The 20,010-nt window shown below is 35.0% G+C and overlaps 1 protein-coding gene and 1 pseudogene across 1 annotated transcript in view; both read left to right on the top strand.

Moving 5' to 3' along the window:
- The window catches only part of FAM3C (family with sequence similarity 3 member C), a 46,699-nt gene extending 26,972 nt beyond the window's left edge, over positions 1–19,727 (top strand). The window contains exons 4-9 of the mRNA XM_023528875.1: positions 310–433; positions 6,445–6,503; positions 7,778–7,828; positions 9,757–9,841; positions 18,368–18,494; positions 19,097–19,727. Coding sequence (XP_023384643.1) covers positions 310–433; positions 6,445–6,503; positions 7,778–7,828; positions 9,757–9,841; positions 18,368–18,494; positions 19,097–19,186 — 536 coding nt within the window. The 3' untranslated portion in view covers positions 19,187–19,727. The remainder of the gene's footprint in view (positions 1–309; positions 434–6,444; positions 6,504–7,777; positions 7,829–9,756; positions 9,842–18,367; positions 18,495–19,096) is intronic.
- On the top strand, positions 7,276–7,394 carry LOC111738008 (annotated as a pseudogene).
- Positions 19,728–20,010: the final 283 nt, after the last annotated feature.

Here is a 20,010-nt window from a genome sequence, read left to right as displayed (position 1 = left end):
GTGACAATTTAAAACCTCTCTCATCCTGAATTAAAAAAGAAACTTAAAAGTAATTAGATAAAATATATTTACTCTTATCAAGATCATAGTACTTGGTTCATTTATAGTAATTATTAGTTATTTCTTTAGTGGTTTTGTTTTTTGTTTTGAGGTTTTTTGAAATCTTCAGAAAAAAATGTAGCGTGTATTTTAAGATATGTGTAGCTTGGTGATTTACATAATTCCTTCTGTGGTTTAATATTTGAAACAAACTAATTATAGAGTCTATTAACATTGTTTTTGTAAAAACATCTATTTTCTTCTCCAAAGCTACAAAACCTCCCAGATACAAATGTGGGATCTCAAAAGCTTGCCCTGAAAAGCATTTTGCTTTTAAAATGGCAAGTGGAGCAGCCAACGTGGTGGGCCCCAAAATCTGCCTAGAAGACAATGTGTAAGTATTTATTGATTTAGAAGTATAGATGTCCTATTTAATTATTGCAAATCGAACCTAAGTTTAATGGATCTTTTGAAAATGTATTGGGCATGCTTTTACTAAAGTGATTTCAGTGATCATTATACAGTTTCTTCTCCACACATTTAAGGAGTCAAAGTTTTTAATTTTCATATTAGGGAGTGACATTAAGAACACAGTATTTGTCTAGCTTCAAGGAGAGATGAGGGATTTCCTTTGAGTGAATTTTCTAGATCTCTGCTGTCCCATATGGTAGCCATAGCCACATGTGGCTATTTAATTTTGATTCTTAAATCACAGAAAAAAAGTTAATTCACTTAATTAAAATTAAAAGTTCAGTTTCTCAGTCACACTAGCCACATTTCAAATGCTCAGTTGCTACATATGACTTGTGCCCGCCAAATTGAACAGCACAGCTAGAGTATTCCATCATTGCAAAAAGTTCCATTTGATAGCACTGCCCTAGACAATGAGCACTTTAGCTTATAAACCAACATCTTTCATTTAAAATGTTTAAATGCTGCTTGTTGAAGCGTGAAAGAATCCTGTAATAACCTCAAGCCGATCGTGGCACAGAGCTGCTTGCCACGAAGCTTCCTGGTTCCCTATAGAGATGCCCTACAAAGTATAGTTTTTAGGTTTTTCTATCTCCTACCTCAGTGGCAACTATCATTTGTTTGAAGTTGCTGCCTTTGAAGTCACAAGTCCTACTTTTAAGCTGCTCTTTTCTAGAAAATTAGATATATGAGCTTATTCGAAATTTATGTAAAATAATAAATATCCCATTAATTACATAGACTAAAGAGTGAGATAATTTTACAGATAGCGAAGAGGAAACTGGGTCGTTTCTCCCAGCATTTTGTGTGCCTTTTTTTTTTTAAATAGTAGCTTTTAAATATTTATCATAGCCCCTTTTCAGTTAGCTATGGGCAGGTATATAGCCTCTCTTAATAACACTTTTCTTGTAAAATTAAAGGCTTGAGCTAGGTGATCTTTACAGTCTCTACTCATTTGCTTTTCCCTCATGCTAATGATATTCACTTTAATCCATTATCTTCTGATTTCTCATTATAATAGACCTGTCTTACTGAATTATGTAATAACACTTGGATTTTAGAAGTTCGTGGATTTTACATTAAATAATACCCTTCCTATTAACTTAGAATGTTCCCATTTCCATATCTTTCTTTGTTTGACTGGAGAGGCTCCAACTTTGATTCTAAATAGTAGAAAGTTCTCTTAGACTGCCTAGCCCATGCTAGGTTGTCTTTGGATATCTCTATCTACTCGAAGCATGTAAGTTTTAATGCAGAATAGAAATCAGACTCAAAACTAGTAGATTTTTCTATTAACAGATTATATAGGTCGAAAAGAAAAGAAAGCACATGCGACAGTGGGGTCTGATAAAGTAAGTCCTGGGCCCAGAGCCCAGGGCATTTGGTTCTGGCATGGTGGCAATGTCATGTAGAATTTGTGTTTCAGTTTCTTTAACCATAAAATCGAGGCAGGCTATCTATTCATCTTCATTTTAGGACTCATCCTGCCATTCCTATGAGAGATGAAATAATTGATAGGATTTTGGAGCGAGGCCTCAGACCATGAAATCTAGTCCCTGGTAAGGGGCTGGCCAGGTGTCCCCACTGGAGAAGTGCAGGGACCGGTTCACACTCCACTACTTCTTCCAGCACCTTCTGTTTCTGTACTGGAAGTTTTTCCAACAAAATATTTAAAGAAAGAGTCTGAATTTTCTTAGCATCATTCATTCATTTATTCATCAAGTAATTGAGCATAGTTCCTGCCGTCATGGAACTTGGGAGGAGTAGGGAGACAATGACAGATATTTAAGAAGTAAATGCAAATAAATAATTGCAAATTGCAGCACAGACTGCAGAGCAGCAGAGCGTGACGACTGGTGGGGGTGAGTGAGATGAGGTCAGGATGTCCGACTTTAGATCGAATCAGTCAAGGAACAGTTTCTCCAGCACAGTGACGTTTAGTCTGAGAACTGAAGGATAAGAAGGAAGATAGCCAGGTGGAAAGTCAGGGAAGAACACTCTAGGCAGAAGGAAGAGTGTGCTCACAGGCCCTTCGATGGGAAAGAGCTGGAGAGAAGTGAGCAAGAGCCAGGCCCGTAGGAACTTGGAGGCCATAGAGGGGTGAGATTTTTTTTTTTTCTGAGTGTGTTGAGAAGTTGTCGACAGTTTTCAAACTCTGGCACGTCGTGATTTCCTTTATATTGAAAAAAATGACCTGCTGCTGGGTAAAATGATTAGAGAAGTAGATTAGGGAGAGTAGTTGGAAGGCCATGGCCGGTCGTGGCCACAGCTCTTTGAGACTGTCCCTACCCGCCCTCTCCCGCCCCCATTGGCAACAGACTCTTTTTGCATGTACACGCACTAAAATGTGTAAGTAGATACTAAAAATACATAAGTAGGTATTTTAATATTTTCCTACATGTGTTGAGTACATGCAGCTCACTTTGGAGACTACAAGTCCAGATCAGTGCTTCTCATCAGGGCCGGGGATTCTCCCTGGGGGACATTCGTCAAGATCTGGAGACATTTTGGGTTGTCACAGCTGTGGAGGTGCTACTCATAGGCCAGGGATACTCTTAAGCATTCTATATTGCACAGGCCAGCCCCTCCCCACAAATTATCAGGCCCATAATATCAGACCAAGTTAGAAAAACCCTAATACAGACAAAAGACGATCGTTACAATGAAGGTTGTGGTCATGGTTTAAGATAGATTTCATTAGTTAGAAATAGAAAATTCTGGGTGTAAACATCAAGTTATCACACAACAAAAATTGTAGCTTCTTATTCTTTTTTATTAAGAACCCATAGAATTTATTCATGTTCAAGGTGTAGCTTTTGTTTTAGACATAACTCATTTGATTTCAACTTACATGAAATTTATATGAGGAATAGTGCTTCACTGTTTATTACATAATCAATATTTGGTATAGGAATATATAGCAGACTATTTTGAGGAGTTTATTTTTCTATCAGGGGGCCAATAGGTAAAATCAAGAATATTATACAAGTACCTATATAATCTAAAATGTAACCATTTAACAATGTAAAAACCATTCTAAAATCATGAGTAGTAAAGTAAAAGGAAAAACCAGCCAAGTGGCTTGATTTGGCCCATGAGCTTATGAAATATAGTTTGTTAAACCCTGCTAGAAACGAATCATTTTAAGAACTAGTAGTTAGAACATAGAGTAGGTATTTGAAATAAAACTATATTCAAAGATGTAGACTCTATAGATTATATGATCTTATGATCATTTTCTTTAGATTTTTGCCTGGAAGTATGGAGTGATAGGGGAGGAGGGACCTTCATATTCATGAAGGGTAAAATAAAATATTTCAACCTGTGTTAGAGTGACTCTTATACATTTAAAATCCTCAGAGGTTCCTCATTTGCTAGTTAGAGGCTTCTCCTGATTGAATTTGTTTTTAAAAATTGATAAGCTGCTGCCCTCTTGTGGGGAGTCAATGTCATAGTGCTACTTTGTTGTCTTTTTCTTTGCTCTGTGACAGACAGCAGCATACTCTTGAGATGATCTCTACTTGGAGGAGGCACTGTGACACTTAATAATAAATGTAATGACAGCTATTGCCTATTAATATTAATAGTACAATCTACTTATATATTTCTGAAATGAGCAGAGCAAATGCATTTTGAAACTTCTCTTGTATATAGCAGATTTGTTTGGCCCACCTTTCAGAACTAGTCTTGCAACACATAAAAAAGTTCTAAACTTTATTACATGTAAATTTTAGAGAATGACAAGTGAAATTTCGAAGGCAGATATGCAACCAGGTTGGGTAGATAACTAGTTAAATTCTAATAAGCTTTTAAAAATAAAAAATTTATGCTTTTCTGTTTTATAATATTTTTAATATTACCTTGGAGTAGAGTATTTTTTTAACTTTTCATTTTGAAATAATTATAGAAACCACAGGCAGTTGCAATATGGTGCAAAGAGGTCAACATACTCTTCACCCAGTTTTCCCAGCAGTTCTGTCTTATGTAGTTATAGTACAATTATCAAAACCAGAAAATTGGCATTGGTCCAGGGTGTGCTTAGTTCTGTCATTTTATCGCATGTATAGATCCATGTAGCCAACACAGCAATCAAGATATAGAATTATTTCATCACCACAAAGATCTCTTTTATACTACCTTGTTATGTGTCACCTCCACCATCAGTAACCCTTGCCAACCACTAATCTGTCATTTCTATCACTTTGCTGTTTTGAGAATGTTATGTGAATAGGATTATATAATATGTGACTACTGAGATTAGCTTTTTTCACTCAGGATAATCCTCTTGAAATACTGGTACATGTTAATAATTTACCCCTTTTTTAGTGCTGAGCAGTATAATATAATATGGATGCACCTCACTTGGTTTATCCACATCACTTACTGTCCTCAACCGAACAATTTTAGTTGTTCCCAGTTTTTGGCTGTTACCAATGAAGCTGCTATGGATAGTCATGTACAGGTTTTTGTGTGGACATACATTTGTATTTCTCTGCCATGAAGTGCCCAAGAATTCTGGGTTATGTGGTATGTGTTTAATTCTGTAAAAACTTCCAGACACTTTCCAGAGTGACTGTACCATTTTATATTCCTGCCAGCATATATGAGAGATCTGATTTCTCTGTATACTTGCTAGCATTTGCTATTGTCACTATTTTTTTATTTTAGCTTTTCTAATAGGTACGTAGTGATATTTCAATTAATTTTCTTTTCCTTGTGGCTAGTGAGATTGCACATCTATTAATGGTATTTGTGTTTTGTTTTGTTTTATTTTTTGCCACCTGTGTATCCTCTCCAGTGAAATACCTATTCACATCTTTTGCCAATTTTCTTCACATTGCTTTTTTTACTGCTAAGTTGTGAGGGTTAAAATTGTATTCATTTATCAGTTGCAACCATAGATTAACGACAGATAGGAGTTCTGTGAAAATCAGCTAACACGTTCTGTGAGAATCAGTTAGCTATGTGGAATTTACAATAAAGTATTATAGATTTTATTTGTGAAATTATGTGCTACATATACTTTACTATTACTAAAATTTCTAACAAACTTATGTACCTATACATGTGTGTTTAGATGTATAAATATATGGATATGTGTGTGTCTATATTTTCATACTCTGCTAACCTCAAACCCGTTGTTAAACATTAAACAGTACACGACTGGGAGTATTACTATTACCTTTAGTTTTTAAAATTTTTTAAATTAAAATTTCTTTTAAATTAAAAGTACCCATAATTTTATTTTAGTAATTCTAATTGAACAAACTGAACTGATAAGCAGGAGTTTCACAGATGCCTTCCATTTCACAGTATCATTGTCTTTGTGTGATGGTCTGTGAGCTGCCAGTGGATGTTGATCACTTCAGGTATGACAACGTAAGTGACTGGTTAGAAGCAGTCATATAAATGCAGCATCACTTCTGATAATCACCAAGAGCACGTTCACAGTTAGGTGAAACATTCACGAAAGAAGCGTCCCGCACTTTTCTTGCTTTCAGATTATGAAAGATTTGGGGAGCATCTTGCTTCTTTCCCACCTCACACTGATGCTGCAGAAAGTACAGAAGAGGTTGTCGATCGCTCCTTTCAGAATGGTTGTAGAATATGTGTGTGCGTAATGTCCACATGTTTAAAGGATTCTCTAAAACGGTATTTCATAATCTGACCCAGAGCAACAAGAAACAGTCCAGTATTTTGCCCTAATACTTGTTAATATGTATTTCTGTGAAATCTTATTTTAGGACATTGCTTTAAAGTTATTAGACTGTTTTCTCTCACTTAGTAGAGATCTTTTAATCTCTGCTGCAGTACTAAATGATTGTACATCCCATATAATATTCTTAACCTTTATTTTTTTGCATGACTTTATTTCTTTGGTACATGTCTTTGTGACATCTAATTCTACATTTGTCTTGACTTTTTCCCCTTCAGTTTAATGAGTGGTGTGAAGAATAATGTTGGAAGAGGGATCAATGTTGCCTTGGTAAATGGTAAGAATAATTATTTTAGCTCATGGGTGTAGTCAGTAGATAATCAAATGCCCTAAAGCAAAATGCACTCTAATAATCAAGAGATCAGGTCAGAAAGAGCCACTCTTGACGCTAACCCCCGTCCCTCCCCCTGGGCCCCCCTGCTCAACTCCCTTATCCCCATAAAAAAGCCAACTATATGTGGACAGTTCATGTCTGAATATTTATAGTTGCTTTCTTGGAAGCATCCAGCTTACAGTGCAATGTGTGGGGAGCTTCCCATGAAATCATCAAAATACAACCAATCTAACATTAAATTGATGAGTTCTTGCTGCAAATTTTGGAATCCTAACATAATGTGAAGATAGAATGACATGAATGAAAGGATGTAAAATGACAAAGGGTGATGGACTATTGAATGGGGTGGAGGAGAAATGAAAAGTAAGAAGAGTCAATTTTAATTTTTCAGTATTTGTCCACATTCTTCTAAGTTCATTATAATAAATACAGTTATTGAACCCTGAACTTTTTGAGTGTTCTTACAAAATCAAATCCGAAAATATGAACCCATGAAGTGAGTCCTAACTACACACTGGTCTTCTCTTTCTGCTATAATAACCCTGTAAAGCTGTAGAGAGTGATTAAAACCACGCTCCCCAGTCCATAGCGTAGGAAAATATCTCTTCTTTCACAACAAGAGGTGAAGTTTTGTGTTTCTACTTTTTTCATTTTCTTAGGTAAAAGGTTCTATACCTATTTGTCTATTTAATTGATAACAAAAAAATAGATTTTAGTCTACAGCCATGCTACCCAGAACAAGCCTGATCCCGTCTGATCTCAGAAGCTAAGCAGGGTCGGGCCTGTTTAGTACTTGAATGGGAGACCACCTAGGAAGACCAGGGGCTGTAGGCGTAAAAAAATAAAAAAATAAGGGATTGTAAGCTGACAAGGTTCTTGCAATCTGTGAGGTCAACCAAAGGTTGTCTCACCTTAAAAAAATAGATTTTAAAAGGTAGATTTTATAAAAAGATATATTTAATGACAGAAAAATGTCCAACTTTGAATTGGAATCGTCTGTGGTCAGTAGAGAATTTCTATTTGCTCCTCTTTGGCTTACAAGACTAGTGAGAAAGTCCTATCCAAAAATTACCCTTTAGCAACATGTTTCAAATGCATGTAATTCAGATTTTAACTCTTTTCTCAAGGTAATTCACATCCATTATTGGATAAGATCATTTATACAATATAAAGTATATTTCAGTTGTGTAATTTGATATGGATTCAATTTCTTTCAGGAAAGACAGGAGAAGTATTAGATACTAAATATTTTGACATGTGGGGAGGAGGTAAGTTTAAATAACCTAACTGTTCTGTTGCTAGCACTGACTTCTTAATCACCTAAATATAATGTTGCCCATTAATGAGAGAATAATGGTACTATTTTTGTGTTCATTTTGTTTCTCTTTTCACTAAATGTCCAGCTATGTTTAAGTAATCAGTCATTAGTATTTACTTTTTTAACTAAAATTATTGTGTGTAATCAAGAACAATACTATTAAAGTGGAGATTTTAAAAAATCTTCAGTCTTATTTCTTGCAGGACAACTAATTCAAAACTTTAGGCTGCTTTAGATTCTGTCTGAAATTGTTAAAAAGAATGAAAAATTTGATGATGGGCATAACTAATTTAAGTGTTTTGAACTGACTGAATCGATTTCTTTATATGTGATTTCCCAGTCTCAAAAATACATTATAACCAGAATTATGATTAGGGTAGATGAGCATCTGAGGGAAGGAATAGAATTTCCTTTCTAGTTCACTGGACTTAGAGTGAGGTACAGATAGATATCTCCTGTATTTGAAAGTCCCTTGGAGAGCAAGCGAAAGTCACTCACCAGCATGCAGGGACAAGGACTGGCGCTCTATGAGATGCCACCCCAAAGCAAAGGATTTCTCCCTCTAGTTCTAAGACCAACACAGATTTGTCTTTTCAGTCTTCTCTAAATTTATCAGCACGAGGCTCTCCCTTCCCCTCCCTACGCCCTTTACATATTGCCTAAAAGCCAGCAGCAGTAAGCTTCTTGAAATGTATAAGAGTTTTCAGACAGTTCAGCTTTTTCAAATATTTCTTCAGCTTATAACAGGATGCTACATAACATTTACTTTTTACTCGAGATGAGGAGAACTTTTCATAGTTGTCAAAACTATGTAAACTTAAAATGCTACCATCAGTTTCAGACCCTAAGGGCATGGCTGGTGGTACCAAAACTATTACATAGAAACACCTTAACAGAACTGTTGTTGGAATCAGCCATGTGACCAAGAGGCTCTGGTATTTCATCACAAGCAGATCCATTACTGCTGAAAATACTCCTCCCTTTGAAAAGAAGTCGCAGTTTACTGCCATCTTTGCATTTAAGTGGAAATGGTTTGTTAGCTGCTCTGGTACATTTTTAAAAAAATTTAAAATGCTATTATAAAATATAATCAAAGAAAAATCTTTGGCGTCTTTGCCATGGAAAGAAACTGAGTAAATTTGAAGTAATGCAGCTTTGACTTACAGGCTGTTCTAGATGCGAAATGATTTGCAGTACCTGCTCTGTCTCTGCATTACCAGTTTTTAGTCACCAAAGGGGTTTATTCTGAAGTCCTTATGAACCTGGATATACTAGATGAAGCGAGTAATGACTATAACGTTTGCTATAATTAGTTTGGCTTTAGTGATGACCTAATCTACATTCCTTCTCCTAGTTTATGGTAAGTGGATATGCCCAGAAGATCCTGTACATCATTTATGTGTGTCTTCGTATGTGCACGTGCATATATATACACATTTATATAATTTTAAAAAGCACAGGCCCTTCTGTGAATTGGACAAAACTTATGTATCTTATTTTAAGGAAAGTACTCACACAAACAAGTTTACATAAACTCAAGAAAGTCCATGAGCCTTTCTCTTGCTCCTTGAGTTTCTTACTTTAAACCACGTTATGCTTTAACATAACTTCACTATGGTGTTTTTCATTTAGCCTCTGGAATATCTGTCCAAAGTCACATAGGATGAATCAGGATTGGAAATTTTAAGTTGATGGTAGGATCATATTAAGGAACAAACAATTTTTTAACCTATTCATAAGATTAATCTCCCTTTTGGTTACCCTACATTAGAATTTATTGATTTACAAACTTCATATTTTATATTATTAACTTTACAGATTATCACTGTGGTTACTCAGTCATCTAAAAGAAACCTGCAACCTTTTCTTTTTCTTCAGATGTGGCCCCATTTATTGAGTTTCTGAAGTCCATACAAGATGGGACAATAGTCTTAATGGGAACATATGATGATGGAGCAACCAAGTATGTAAACTTAAAAATCTATACAACCTTTTTGAGCTATATTTTATAATTAAAAAGCAGTACATTTTCATTGAAAAAAATTTCTAAAACAGAGCAAAGTTCCAGATAAACACTATGAACATTTTTTTAGTTTTTTCCCTTCTGTTTTTTTGCATATTCATCAGGCATATATCATTGTAAAATTAGAATCACATTGTACATTCAGGTTGTTCTACTCTTTTGTAGTCTGTTTTTTTTTTAACAACTTGAAATCATTTTCCCTGACATAATATTCTTTGATAGAATCTTTCATGGTTCACCAACAGGTGATCATATAGCCCTACCTTTATTTAAAAGTTGCTTGTTATTGCCAAGATTTTGTACTATTGTGATAAACACCCTTTTACATAATTATTTTTCACCTTTGATTATGTCCTTATTGATTATGTCCTTAAGGCAGATTCCTAGAAGCGGAATTGTGAAGGGATAAGTGTGTTATATTTTTCATAAAGTTTAATAGATGGTAGTTTGTAACTTTTCTTAAAATTGTATATGTTATAAAATTTGAAAAATAGAGAAAAGCGCAAAGGAAAACAAGTTACAGTTTATCTCACTACTCAGACATAACCATTGATATTAATTAATTTCTATCTCCAGATTTTTTTATGCACATATTTTATCTTAAACATTTGGAACAGTCGCATTTATAGCATACCTTTTCATTTACTTATGTGATGAATATTTTCCCATAGAATTAAATATTTTTTTCATAACAGTTGTTCATGTCTGCCAAGTTTAGTTTTTCATTGTGTCATGATTTAAAATCTGTTTAATAAAACACCTACTGCTGAATGTTTAGACTGTCCAATTTTCATACTTAGCAAAAATATACTATCTTAAAATTATTTTGAAATCGATTTCCTTAAGATACATTTTTTTGAAGTAGGTTGTTGAATTAAATGATGTGCACATTTTTAAAAAGGATTTTTTAAAGTTTGTGCCAATTTTACATGTCTCTCAGAAGTTTGTAATTAAAAAAGCAGTACACCGATTGTTAATTTTTTTAAAAGTTCATTCTTAAAAATTTTGGAGAGGAAACTTGTTTTAACATACCTTCTTTGGTTATTGGTGAGACTGGATTTTTTAAACAAATGTTTTGGCTCCTCTTGTCAATTGTCTTTTGGCCATTTAGGGTGATTCTTATTTATTTGCAAGAGTCCTTTATATGTTAAGGATATTAACCATTTCTCATGTTAAAATGTATTATTTTGCACATCATTTGCTTTTAATTTTGTTAATTTATGGTGCTTTTTGATTTTTAGAAGTTTAGTCTAATTCTTATATAGACAGGTTTGGATTTTCCTTTTGAGTTTTTCTACTTTTATACTTGAGAAATACTTTTCCATTTCTAACTTAGATATTTAGGAGATTTTTCTCTTCCAGTGATTTTACCATTTTCTTGTACTTTTAAAAATCCACTTGTAATTTTCCAGCAACTTATAATGCATATTATTATGTAGATTTGACTTTGTTTCTGAAAGTTCTGTTCTTCTATTTATTCCTGCTCCAATAAGATACTATTTCAATTTTTTTAATAACTTCGATAAAAATAAGTGTACTTAATACTTTTCTGGTGGGGTGAACTCTTTAATAGTCTTTCTCAAAAAAATCTTTCCTATGATACCTGTTTTGGATGACTTTTATCAAGAATAAAAAAAAACATTCGAATATTTTACTTGAAAAGACTTTGAACTATATGCTCGACACAGGAATATGTCATGTCTTCCTTTTTATTGAGTTATGTATGTATTTAATATGTAGCTACATTATGGCAGATTTGCACTAAGAAAGCAGTGCCACTTTGTGAATATTTCTAAGCTGAAGCAGTTTCGTTGACATTTGCATTTTATCTAGTTCAACTAAAGACGTATTAAACTCAGTACGAAGGTTAAATAAAACTGGCATATTCAACCATTGCCATTTAGCTAGATAGAACTAAACAGAATATAATTAGGCTTTCCTTATCAAAAAACAACCAACTTCCTATTTACTTTTGCTGAGAGAATAGGATATTACATGTGTAATTGAGATTTTAAAGGTTTTTTTAAAGCCCTACTTTTCTAAATAGATACACATGACCTCTGTTTTTCATCAGGTTATTTCATTATTATACCTGGTGAGCATCACCCCTTTTGCCCTTCTGCTAATAATGATTTGCGGCCAGACCTAGAAACTAGGCGAAGACGATGTTTTCTTTTTAGCTGCTGTTTGTTGGTGTTCATCGAATGCAGACATGGAGAAAATCCTTATGAAGGGCCTTCTACATCTATTAAATGTAACAAAATATAACCACATATCTTGGCAGATGTCTGAATATTTGAAGTGATTCCTCAGTCGTAGTATACCCAGCCTTATATGGGAATGAAAAGCTCTGATGTGTTATGGCTTTTCCTCACATAGGCTGCTGGATTTTACCTTCTAAGGACTGGCTTGTTCTTCCACTTATACCTAAAAGAGTTGAGGATAAAATGGATGTGCCTCTTCTCTGCAAGTTACAGAGTTGGTGTGCAAGTCGGTTAGGGAAAGCGGGCTCAGATCTGTGCAGTTGTTTCTCTGTGATCCTGGTCACCACCATTCATAATAAGCCCCTCAGCTATACTCTGAACTTCAGCAGAATAACTGGGACTGGTCTCCATCACAGCGTTTCTCAAAGTGTATTCAGTGGAACCCCAGTTTCTTAAAACTATAATGGTCAAATAAGTTTGGGATGGCACCTTTTTATGGGTTTACAATAAACTCTCAAGTTCTGCCCTAAAGAAAATGCTTTACCTCTGTTTATGCCAGTGGTTCTTGATTTTTAACCAGGAAGCACATTTTAAAAACAAACAACAACAAAAAACCTATATCCAGGAAAACTTACACTTTAGGAAGTGCAGGTCTCTAATGTATCCACTTTTCATCTCCACCCTCTCTAAATTAAGTTCTTTGTTTTTTCGTTTGTTTAATAGAAAATATAGTAGTTTGAGCTAGCTAAATTTTGCTATTGTATTTCTCCTTTTGGAGAGAAAACTCTATGATGTGTTAGCCTCTCGCCTAAGTAAAGTGTTTAAATGTCGATGTCTTGAAGTAAGAGATCTTCAGGATCACTTGAAACAGCATCACAGCCCTGGGCCACGGTCCCTCGGAACTTCACTATGAATGCCTCCACTGACCTGCTCACCTCGTAAGGGTGTTGGTACTCTTGTCATTTCTCTATTTGAAACAAGCAAAACATAAAACTATTCTTAAGTAAATGTTATGTTCTCGGGTTGGTTTCCCTCTAAATTCCTCCTGATAGTCCCTCTCTTGGATAAGTGGAAAAACAAAATAGATGTTCTCCCCAAATGGTACTCAGGTATTTGAAGCTAAACAGCATTTCTCTTTTAGTTTTCTCCAGGCTCAATACACATGGCTCATTTAACCTTTTATCATGTTACGTTTCTAGCTTGTTTTACCCGCCTGGCTGTATTTTTGGACATTCTCTAGTTGATTATTGTCTCTCTTAAATTGAGTGCCCCAAATCGAACACCATGTTCCAGACGTGGTCTGGCCAGTCCAGGGTACAGTGGAGATGTTAGCTTACCATGCTGTAGAGATTACATTTCTTTGAATATTCATGCAGACTCGTATTGTATTCGTTTTCTTTAAACAGTCACATAACAACATTTTTGGCTCATGAGTTTTTGGTCAAGTTAAATTCTCAGATCTTTTCATTTGGTCTCAGACTTTTGTGTTTTAATCACTGCCAAGTCAGATCTTCCTCTTCATTCAGAACTTGATTTTATTTTGTCTAAATGAAGAACTTTATATTCATGTATCCTTGTTAAATTTAATTTTGCTGATTTTGGCCCACTTGGTCTTGATTCTGACATTTGTCGTATGAGGTTTTCATGATCCAGGCTTTGTATTCTCTCCAAAGTCGTTCTTATGTTTAAATCTAAGTCATTGCTAAAAATGTTTACCAAGGTCAGTGTGCCACCTTGCGGGAGACCTCCTGCAAGGGATTCGTCTCTTAATCAGCTGCAGAAACTACTTTTCAAACAGCTGCCAGTGTACCCTAATAGGCATACCATCCAGCTGCCGCGTCATTATTATCTGAAACTATCCGATGCTCACTTAAATTCATGACTATGCTAATTACGGTACCCTGATCTGACACCCAAAAACCTCTTCAAAAGCTGAAATAACTTGACTTTATTCATCCTTCCTTCCTACTACCCACTCTTTTTCTTTCCTTCTTTGTTTTACTGCTCACAGGAGCTCCTTGTAATCCCTTCAAGAATTTTGTTAGGAATTGAAATTGGTTTTATTGGGCCCTTGTTTCTAAAATGTACCTTGCCTATTTTTGAAAACTGGAATATTTAACTTTTAATGTCCTAGCATTTCCAATTTCTATGATGCTTCTAAAATAACTATCACTACATCGAAGATTATATTAACAAGTTCCTTTAGAATTTTAAGTGTGTGATGTGTGGGCCTGGAGGTTTAAATTTAGTTTAAAGCTGTTATACGGACATTCTTGAATTACTATTCCCTTTTCATGTTGATCAAAGAGTGTTCGCTTCCCTGGAAAAGATAATCATGCTTTGATCTCAGTATTATATTCTCTTTGTGAAACAGTGGGTCTCTTTGTTATTCACACTTAGTAGCAAAAGTTCTTTCTGTGGCCTTTACAAGTTTTATGAATCTCATCTCATTCTAAGCACTGCAGGCCTTCCTGGTAGTAGTAGTAAAAGTTTTGTCATTAGTAATAGGATTTGCCTTGTATTTTGTACACTCCCTTTTTTAAGCTCAAGCCCATCACAAGAGCATTCTTGTAGTAGCGTTAATTTAGAAACTTTTTTTTTCTGAGATTATTAGCAAATCACAAAATGAACATTATTGGGGTATTTGTTTTTTCATTTGTTTTTAAGAGTTATGTTCTTGCATAAGAGTTTCTAATCTGAACTTTTTATAATATGCTCTCTTTAAAGACTAGGCTTCATGGTCACCTATGCCGAGAGTTCCTTATTCTTCAAACTCCTAAGAGACCATGATTTTCTTCTAATATTCTCGACACTCTACTTCCCAGCTGGTTCTTCCTTGTTAGTCAGAACTGAGCCCAGAATATCAGTTCTTCTTCTTGCTTTCTGTACTTTTCGAGAAAAGGGGACCCCGGCTTGGTTTGATGGTATGACCGAAGGACCATCTGATGTCTTTCCTTTCCCAGCAAAGATGGAGGCAGATTGGAGGCTCCCCATCTCCAGTCCGCATCTCCTCTTTTTCTCCAGACTGCCTCTGTGCAGCCTTAGAATCTTTTTCTAGGAAAACTTGATTCCTTTCTTTGTCTAGTTTCTGGTTTATCACAGAAAATTTTCTATTCATTTTTAAAGAAAATTCTCAACTAAAATAATTTTTTCCATGTAAGTTTTTAACAACTCATCCAGTTATGAGCATTAGTAAAGATTAAAATATGTATAATAAACTCCTGGTGCCTCCTATATAGAATTAAAAGCTTATCTCTAAGCTTCATGTTGTATATAACTATATAAGTTACCCTGGCTTTTAAAAACTGGAGCATTTTGACATCTATCATATATTTGATCTAGTGCTTAAAATATTGTCTACATTGCATAGTTTTATTTAAACTTCTTTTTGAAATATGAAATCATCTTTTACTTAGTAAAATAGAAAATGCCAAAAAAGAATAATAAAGTTCCCCAACCTTGACATAGGCAGATCAGAAAACTTTAGAAGTCACTGAGAGAGTTATTTGGTTATAAAACTATAGCTAGATAGACATAGTTAGGGACATGTGGCAAGGGTGCCCAGGACCACCACCAGATGTGATGATTTACTAGGGAGATTTACAGGACGCAGCGTATAGATCTGCTCACATAAGGTTATACGGTCTGTTACAGCAAAAGGATACAATGCAGAATTAGCATGTTTACATAAAAGGCAAATGTACATGGGGCAAAGTCAAGTTTCCAAGTGTCCTCTCCCAGGTGGAGTTACAGAGAACATGCTTAATTTCTCCAGCGACGAGTTGTGACAACAGTGCGAAATTCTGTCTACTAGGGCATCTTATTAGAAACTCAGTACGTAGGGTTTTTATCAGGAGCTGATCATGTAGGCACCCACTGCCTAACACATCCTCAAATTCCAGACTTCCAGAAAGAAAGTAGATGTTTATCATAAACTGCATTGTTTGTACATTTTAGGGACAGTGAACCATTCCAATGGATTCTGGGAACGGTGGGAGCCTGCCCCAAATCCAAGTTTCCAGATGTCAGCCAAGGATCAGTCTTGTGGGTCGGCCTTTCTGAGGATAGCCAACTCCAGCCTGCTCTGTTAACCCTTTTCTGTGCAGGACCTACGGTGTTCTCATGGGAAAGTAAGGGAAGAAATGACCAGAGTCAAAACATAAAGCTGAATTTTCAAGTTGCTTCTAGATCTTTGGCCAAATTGGCTTTGTGTATTCATACAGATCAAAATGATCACTTTTCAAATCCAAAAGTACAGAAGTAAAAATGACTGCCCTTCAATATATTTCTTAATTGATGCAAAATTCTTAGATATGAAAGCTTTTATGTACCTTTTGTAGAGGGCCAGGCCTGCATTTTGATACCCATCTACTTTGCAAGCAGTTTCTATGTATAAGCCATCCCACAACATTTGTGAACTTAACATTCAGCTATTTATGAGCAATCTTAAAGCCTGCCAGGTGTTAGTTTGTTAATTTTTCTGAGATGTAAGTGTGAATCAAGCCAAAGGCACCTTTGCAGGAGGCCGTCACTGAGCTGCACAGTGAACCAAGGCCTGACCTCTGTGTTTTGATACTATTTGTTCTTGTTATAGTAAAACTTGCCTATTAGTGCTGACGATGCAAACAAAATATTCAAAGAAAGTACCCAGAAAAATAGAATTGGATAAATCAATGAGTGGAACTTGACAGTCTTCATACCTGTGATATGCTAACACTGGAAACAAACATTGCACGGTTCACACAATACTTTCAGGGTGTGTCCCTCTAAAGCAAAAGTTGCTGATCAAGTGAACAAACAAAAAGTGGTGCCTAATGTGAGGATAGGCACAGGAAACACAGCTATAGACAAACCTTAGGGAGCAAGCGAGGAGCATATCCACATGATACGTAAAGGTCTTAAAGTCTTCAGGAGGCCAAGACTTCCCTGGTTCTTTTGCTGTTTCATTTATTATTTTTATTTCACTTGGTTATAAACACATCACTTTATACAGATCTGAGTCTGAAAGGCTAAATATTCCAGGACAACAGCTGATTTTCTCACTGACTCTAGTGAACTTCCCCAGGTGGACAGCAAAGCCCGGGCTGTGGTTAAAACAGCTCTACCGCCCGTCTGATTTAAGTGCTTTGCATAAATTGTGGAGGTCTAATGATGTATGCATTTCTTTCCTGTTTTATGAAGCTTTTTTTAAAAAAAAAAAACATAAATTATCCCATTTATCCTTGAGTTAGTTAAATGAGAACTGTCGTATCCAGTATTTTTTTCATTAATACATTAAAGGAGCTAACTGACATTAGCATGTGATATGTCAAAGAACTTGCCTGTGGGATAAATAAGCACCTTCCTGACTGACCTTCTGGCTGATATAAACAACTTACTACCAAATAGCTGCACAGGTGGCCGTTAGTTATCTTTTGTTCTTTTTCTTTTTATTTTTTTTTAGCTCCACTGAATTTCCTTCCCCTTTTGAGACAGAGGAGACATGGAGAATCACTCAACATTAGGATGACAACCTACACAAAATACCTTGACGGCACCTTTCATTTAGCTATTTCCCTAGCATTTGGCTTTTGTCACTGTCCTTCCTCCTGCTGGGAGGTACTTAGCTGCTGTTTTCATTCTTTATTAAATAACCACTTGGCACTTATCACTTAAGGACAATTTATTTCCGTAGTCTCAAAATTCATTTTATTTTAAGTAAAAGATAGAATTAGAAACCTCTGTATTTCTATTAGCATTTACCTTTATTCAAATGAAATTTACCAAGGGTTTAGTGGAGATTCAAAGTGATTTTTAATTGTATAAAGATGTTGGTTGCTTAAGACCTTAAATTAGCCTGGAGAGTCATCTACTAACTGCAGTATCCTGTATTTATTTGATGGATGTAGTTGAAAGTTAGTTATTGTTGTGAAATGAAAACATGTAAAAGGTACTTCTTAATATAATAAACTTAAAATGATATGCTAGGTTTTATGTCTTTTGTCACTAAAGAATTCACATTGTAAGATATAAAAATGTTGAATCACTCTATTGTACACCTAAAATTAATATAACTAATATAATACTGTATACTGGCTATTCTTAAAAAATTCAAATAAGACTGGTACTCTGAAAACATTTCTGTATTCTTTTTTTATGTTCTCTTACTTAGGCCTACATATTCTCATTTTCATCTCATGGTAAATATCCTAGGTAACTCAATATTACTTATATAACATAGAGTGCACTATGTTTATTGTATCATTCTTTTTCTTCCTCTAAGACTCAATGATGAGGCACGGCGGCTCATTGCTGAATTGGGGAGTACGTCCATTACCAGTCTTGGTTTTAGAGACAACTGGGTCTTCTGTGGTGGGAAAGGCATTAAGACAAAAAGCCCTTTTGAACAGGTTAGTGTCTTAGACTTCACTATTAATGGATAAAAGCAAATTGTATGAAAGCATATGGTACGTATTCTTATCCCAGTTATCTGTAATTTAGATAAAGCAGACATTAAATATATTCATATATTTTTTATAAGTTCTTGGTAATCAATTATTTGAAGTAACATGGCAGCGGCTTAATTTCAAAGCTTAAAAATAGTCAAATTCTGCATGGGAATTTTTTTTCCTATATGACAGCGCATTAGCATATAATTGCTTTTATAATAAGCCTTTTAGGAAACATTGGTTATTAAAGATTTTAATTGAGTTTTTGATCTAATAATCAATTAAGTTTGGAAATACTCCAGAACTTAGTAGAATGTAAACTTTTTGGCTAAAAAATGATCCTTTAATAAACATCTGCAGTGTTTTGTTATTTTATCTATTATTTGAAAGTCTGCCACTACATGCCAGTCCCGAAGCTTTCTCATTTAATATCTTGAACCATCATTTATGTGAATTCATTGTTGACATGAGTGTTAGCGAAATGAGCGCACTAAAGCATGTCGTCGCAGATAAGCAGTCCACCAAGGTTTTTGAAATCGTATACTATTATTGTGTTCCAACAGCACATAAAGAACAATAAGGACACAAACAAATATGAAGGCTGGCCTGAAGTTGTAGAAATGGAAGGATGCATCCCCCAGAAGCAAGACTGACGTGGAGAAAATTGAAGGACATGCACTTTCACTATTAATGGGACAGCTACAATAGCGAAACTACATGTAAATATTTTAAAAGCATGCAGCCATCTCAGTGTGTGCATGAGCATTCTCTTTTGATATCAGGATTATTTATTGGTAACGTAAATAGATGTCTTTGTAAATAGTCGTCATAATGAGGAAATCATTGAACCATTTCTAAGCACATTTCTCTAATAGTAAAATGTTTAGTCTGCTATGGAAATGACATCTTGTAATTCCAAAAGCATACTTGTGGATAACTCAACAGATCATGAAAAATAATTGATATATATACTGGTTGCTGTGAAACTCTATCATGGAATAATATGGATTTGAGGGAGGAGACTTTGTTTTCTTTTATATATATATATTGCTTTTTGATGATAGTAGCTTTTAAAGATATTTGGCTAGGTGTGTATGTAATGTCACTTTACAGTCCAACTCTCCTTATGTACCTCTTTTCTTAGTCTTTATCTTTCCCAATAAACCAAGAAATAAAATTATATGAAAACCTATATCAGATATGTGAAAAGCACAACAAAATTTTTTTTTAATGTATGCAGTAAAAAGTAAACATATAAATGTAGGTGGCTTTCAGGACTATAGCTTGCTGGATTTTTGTGTTAGTAACATGAGTAAGTCGATTCTGTATAAGCTGCTTAGAGTGAGGGCACAGGTGGCAACTCCATAGAACTGGGGAAGTGGGCCAAGTCCCTTTCCAACCGAGTTGGTCATTCAGGACAGCTGTGTCAGTATATTTAGAGAAATACTGGCATGGATTTTCCTTATTTGTTATCAGC

This window comes from Pteropus vampyrus, unplaced genomic scaffold (genome assembly GCF_000151845.1).
Source record: "Pteropus vampyrus isolate Shadow unplaced genomic scaffold, Pvam_2.0 Scaffold33, whole genome shotgun sequence".
In the NCBI taxonomy this organism is placed as follows: Eukaryota; Metazoa; Chordata; class Mammalia; order Chiroptera; family Pteropodidae; genus Pteropus; species Pteropus vampyrus.
This window is presented reverse-complemented; position numbering and strand designations above follow the sequence as displayed.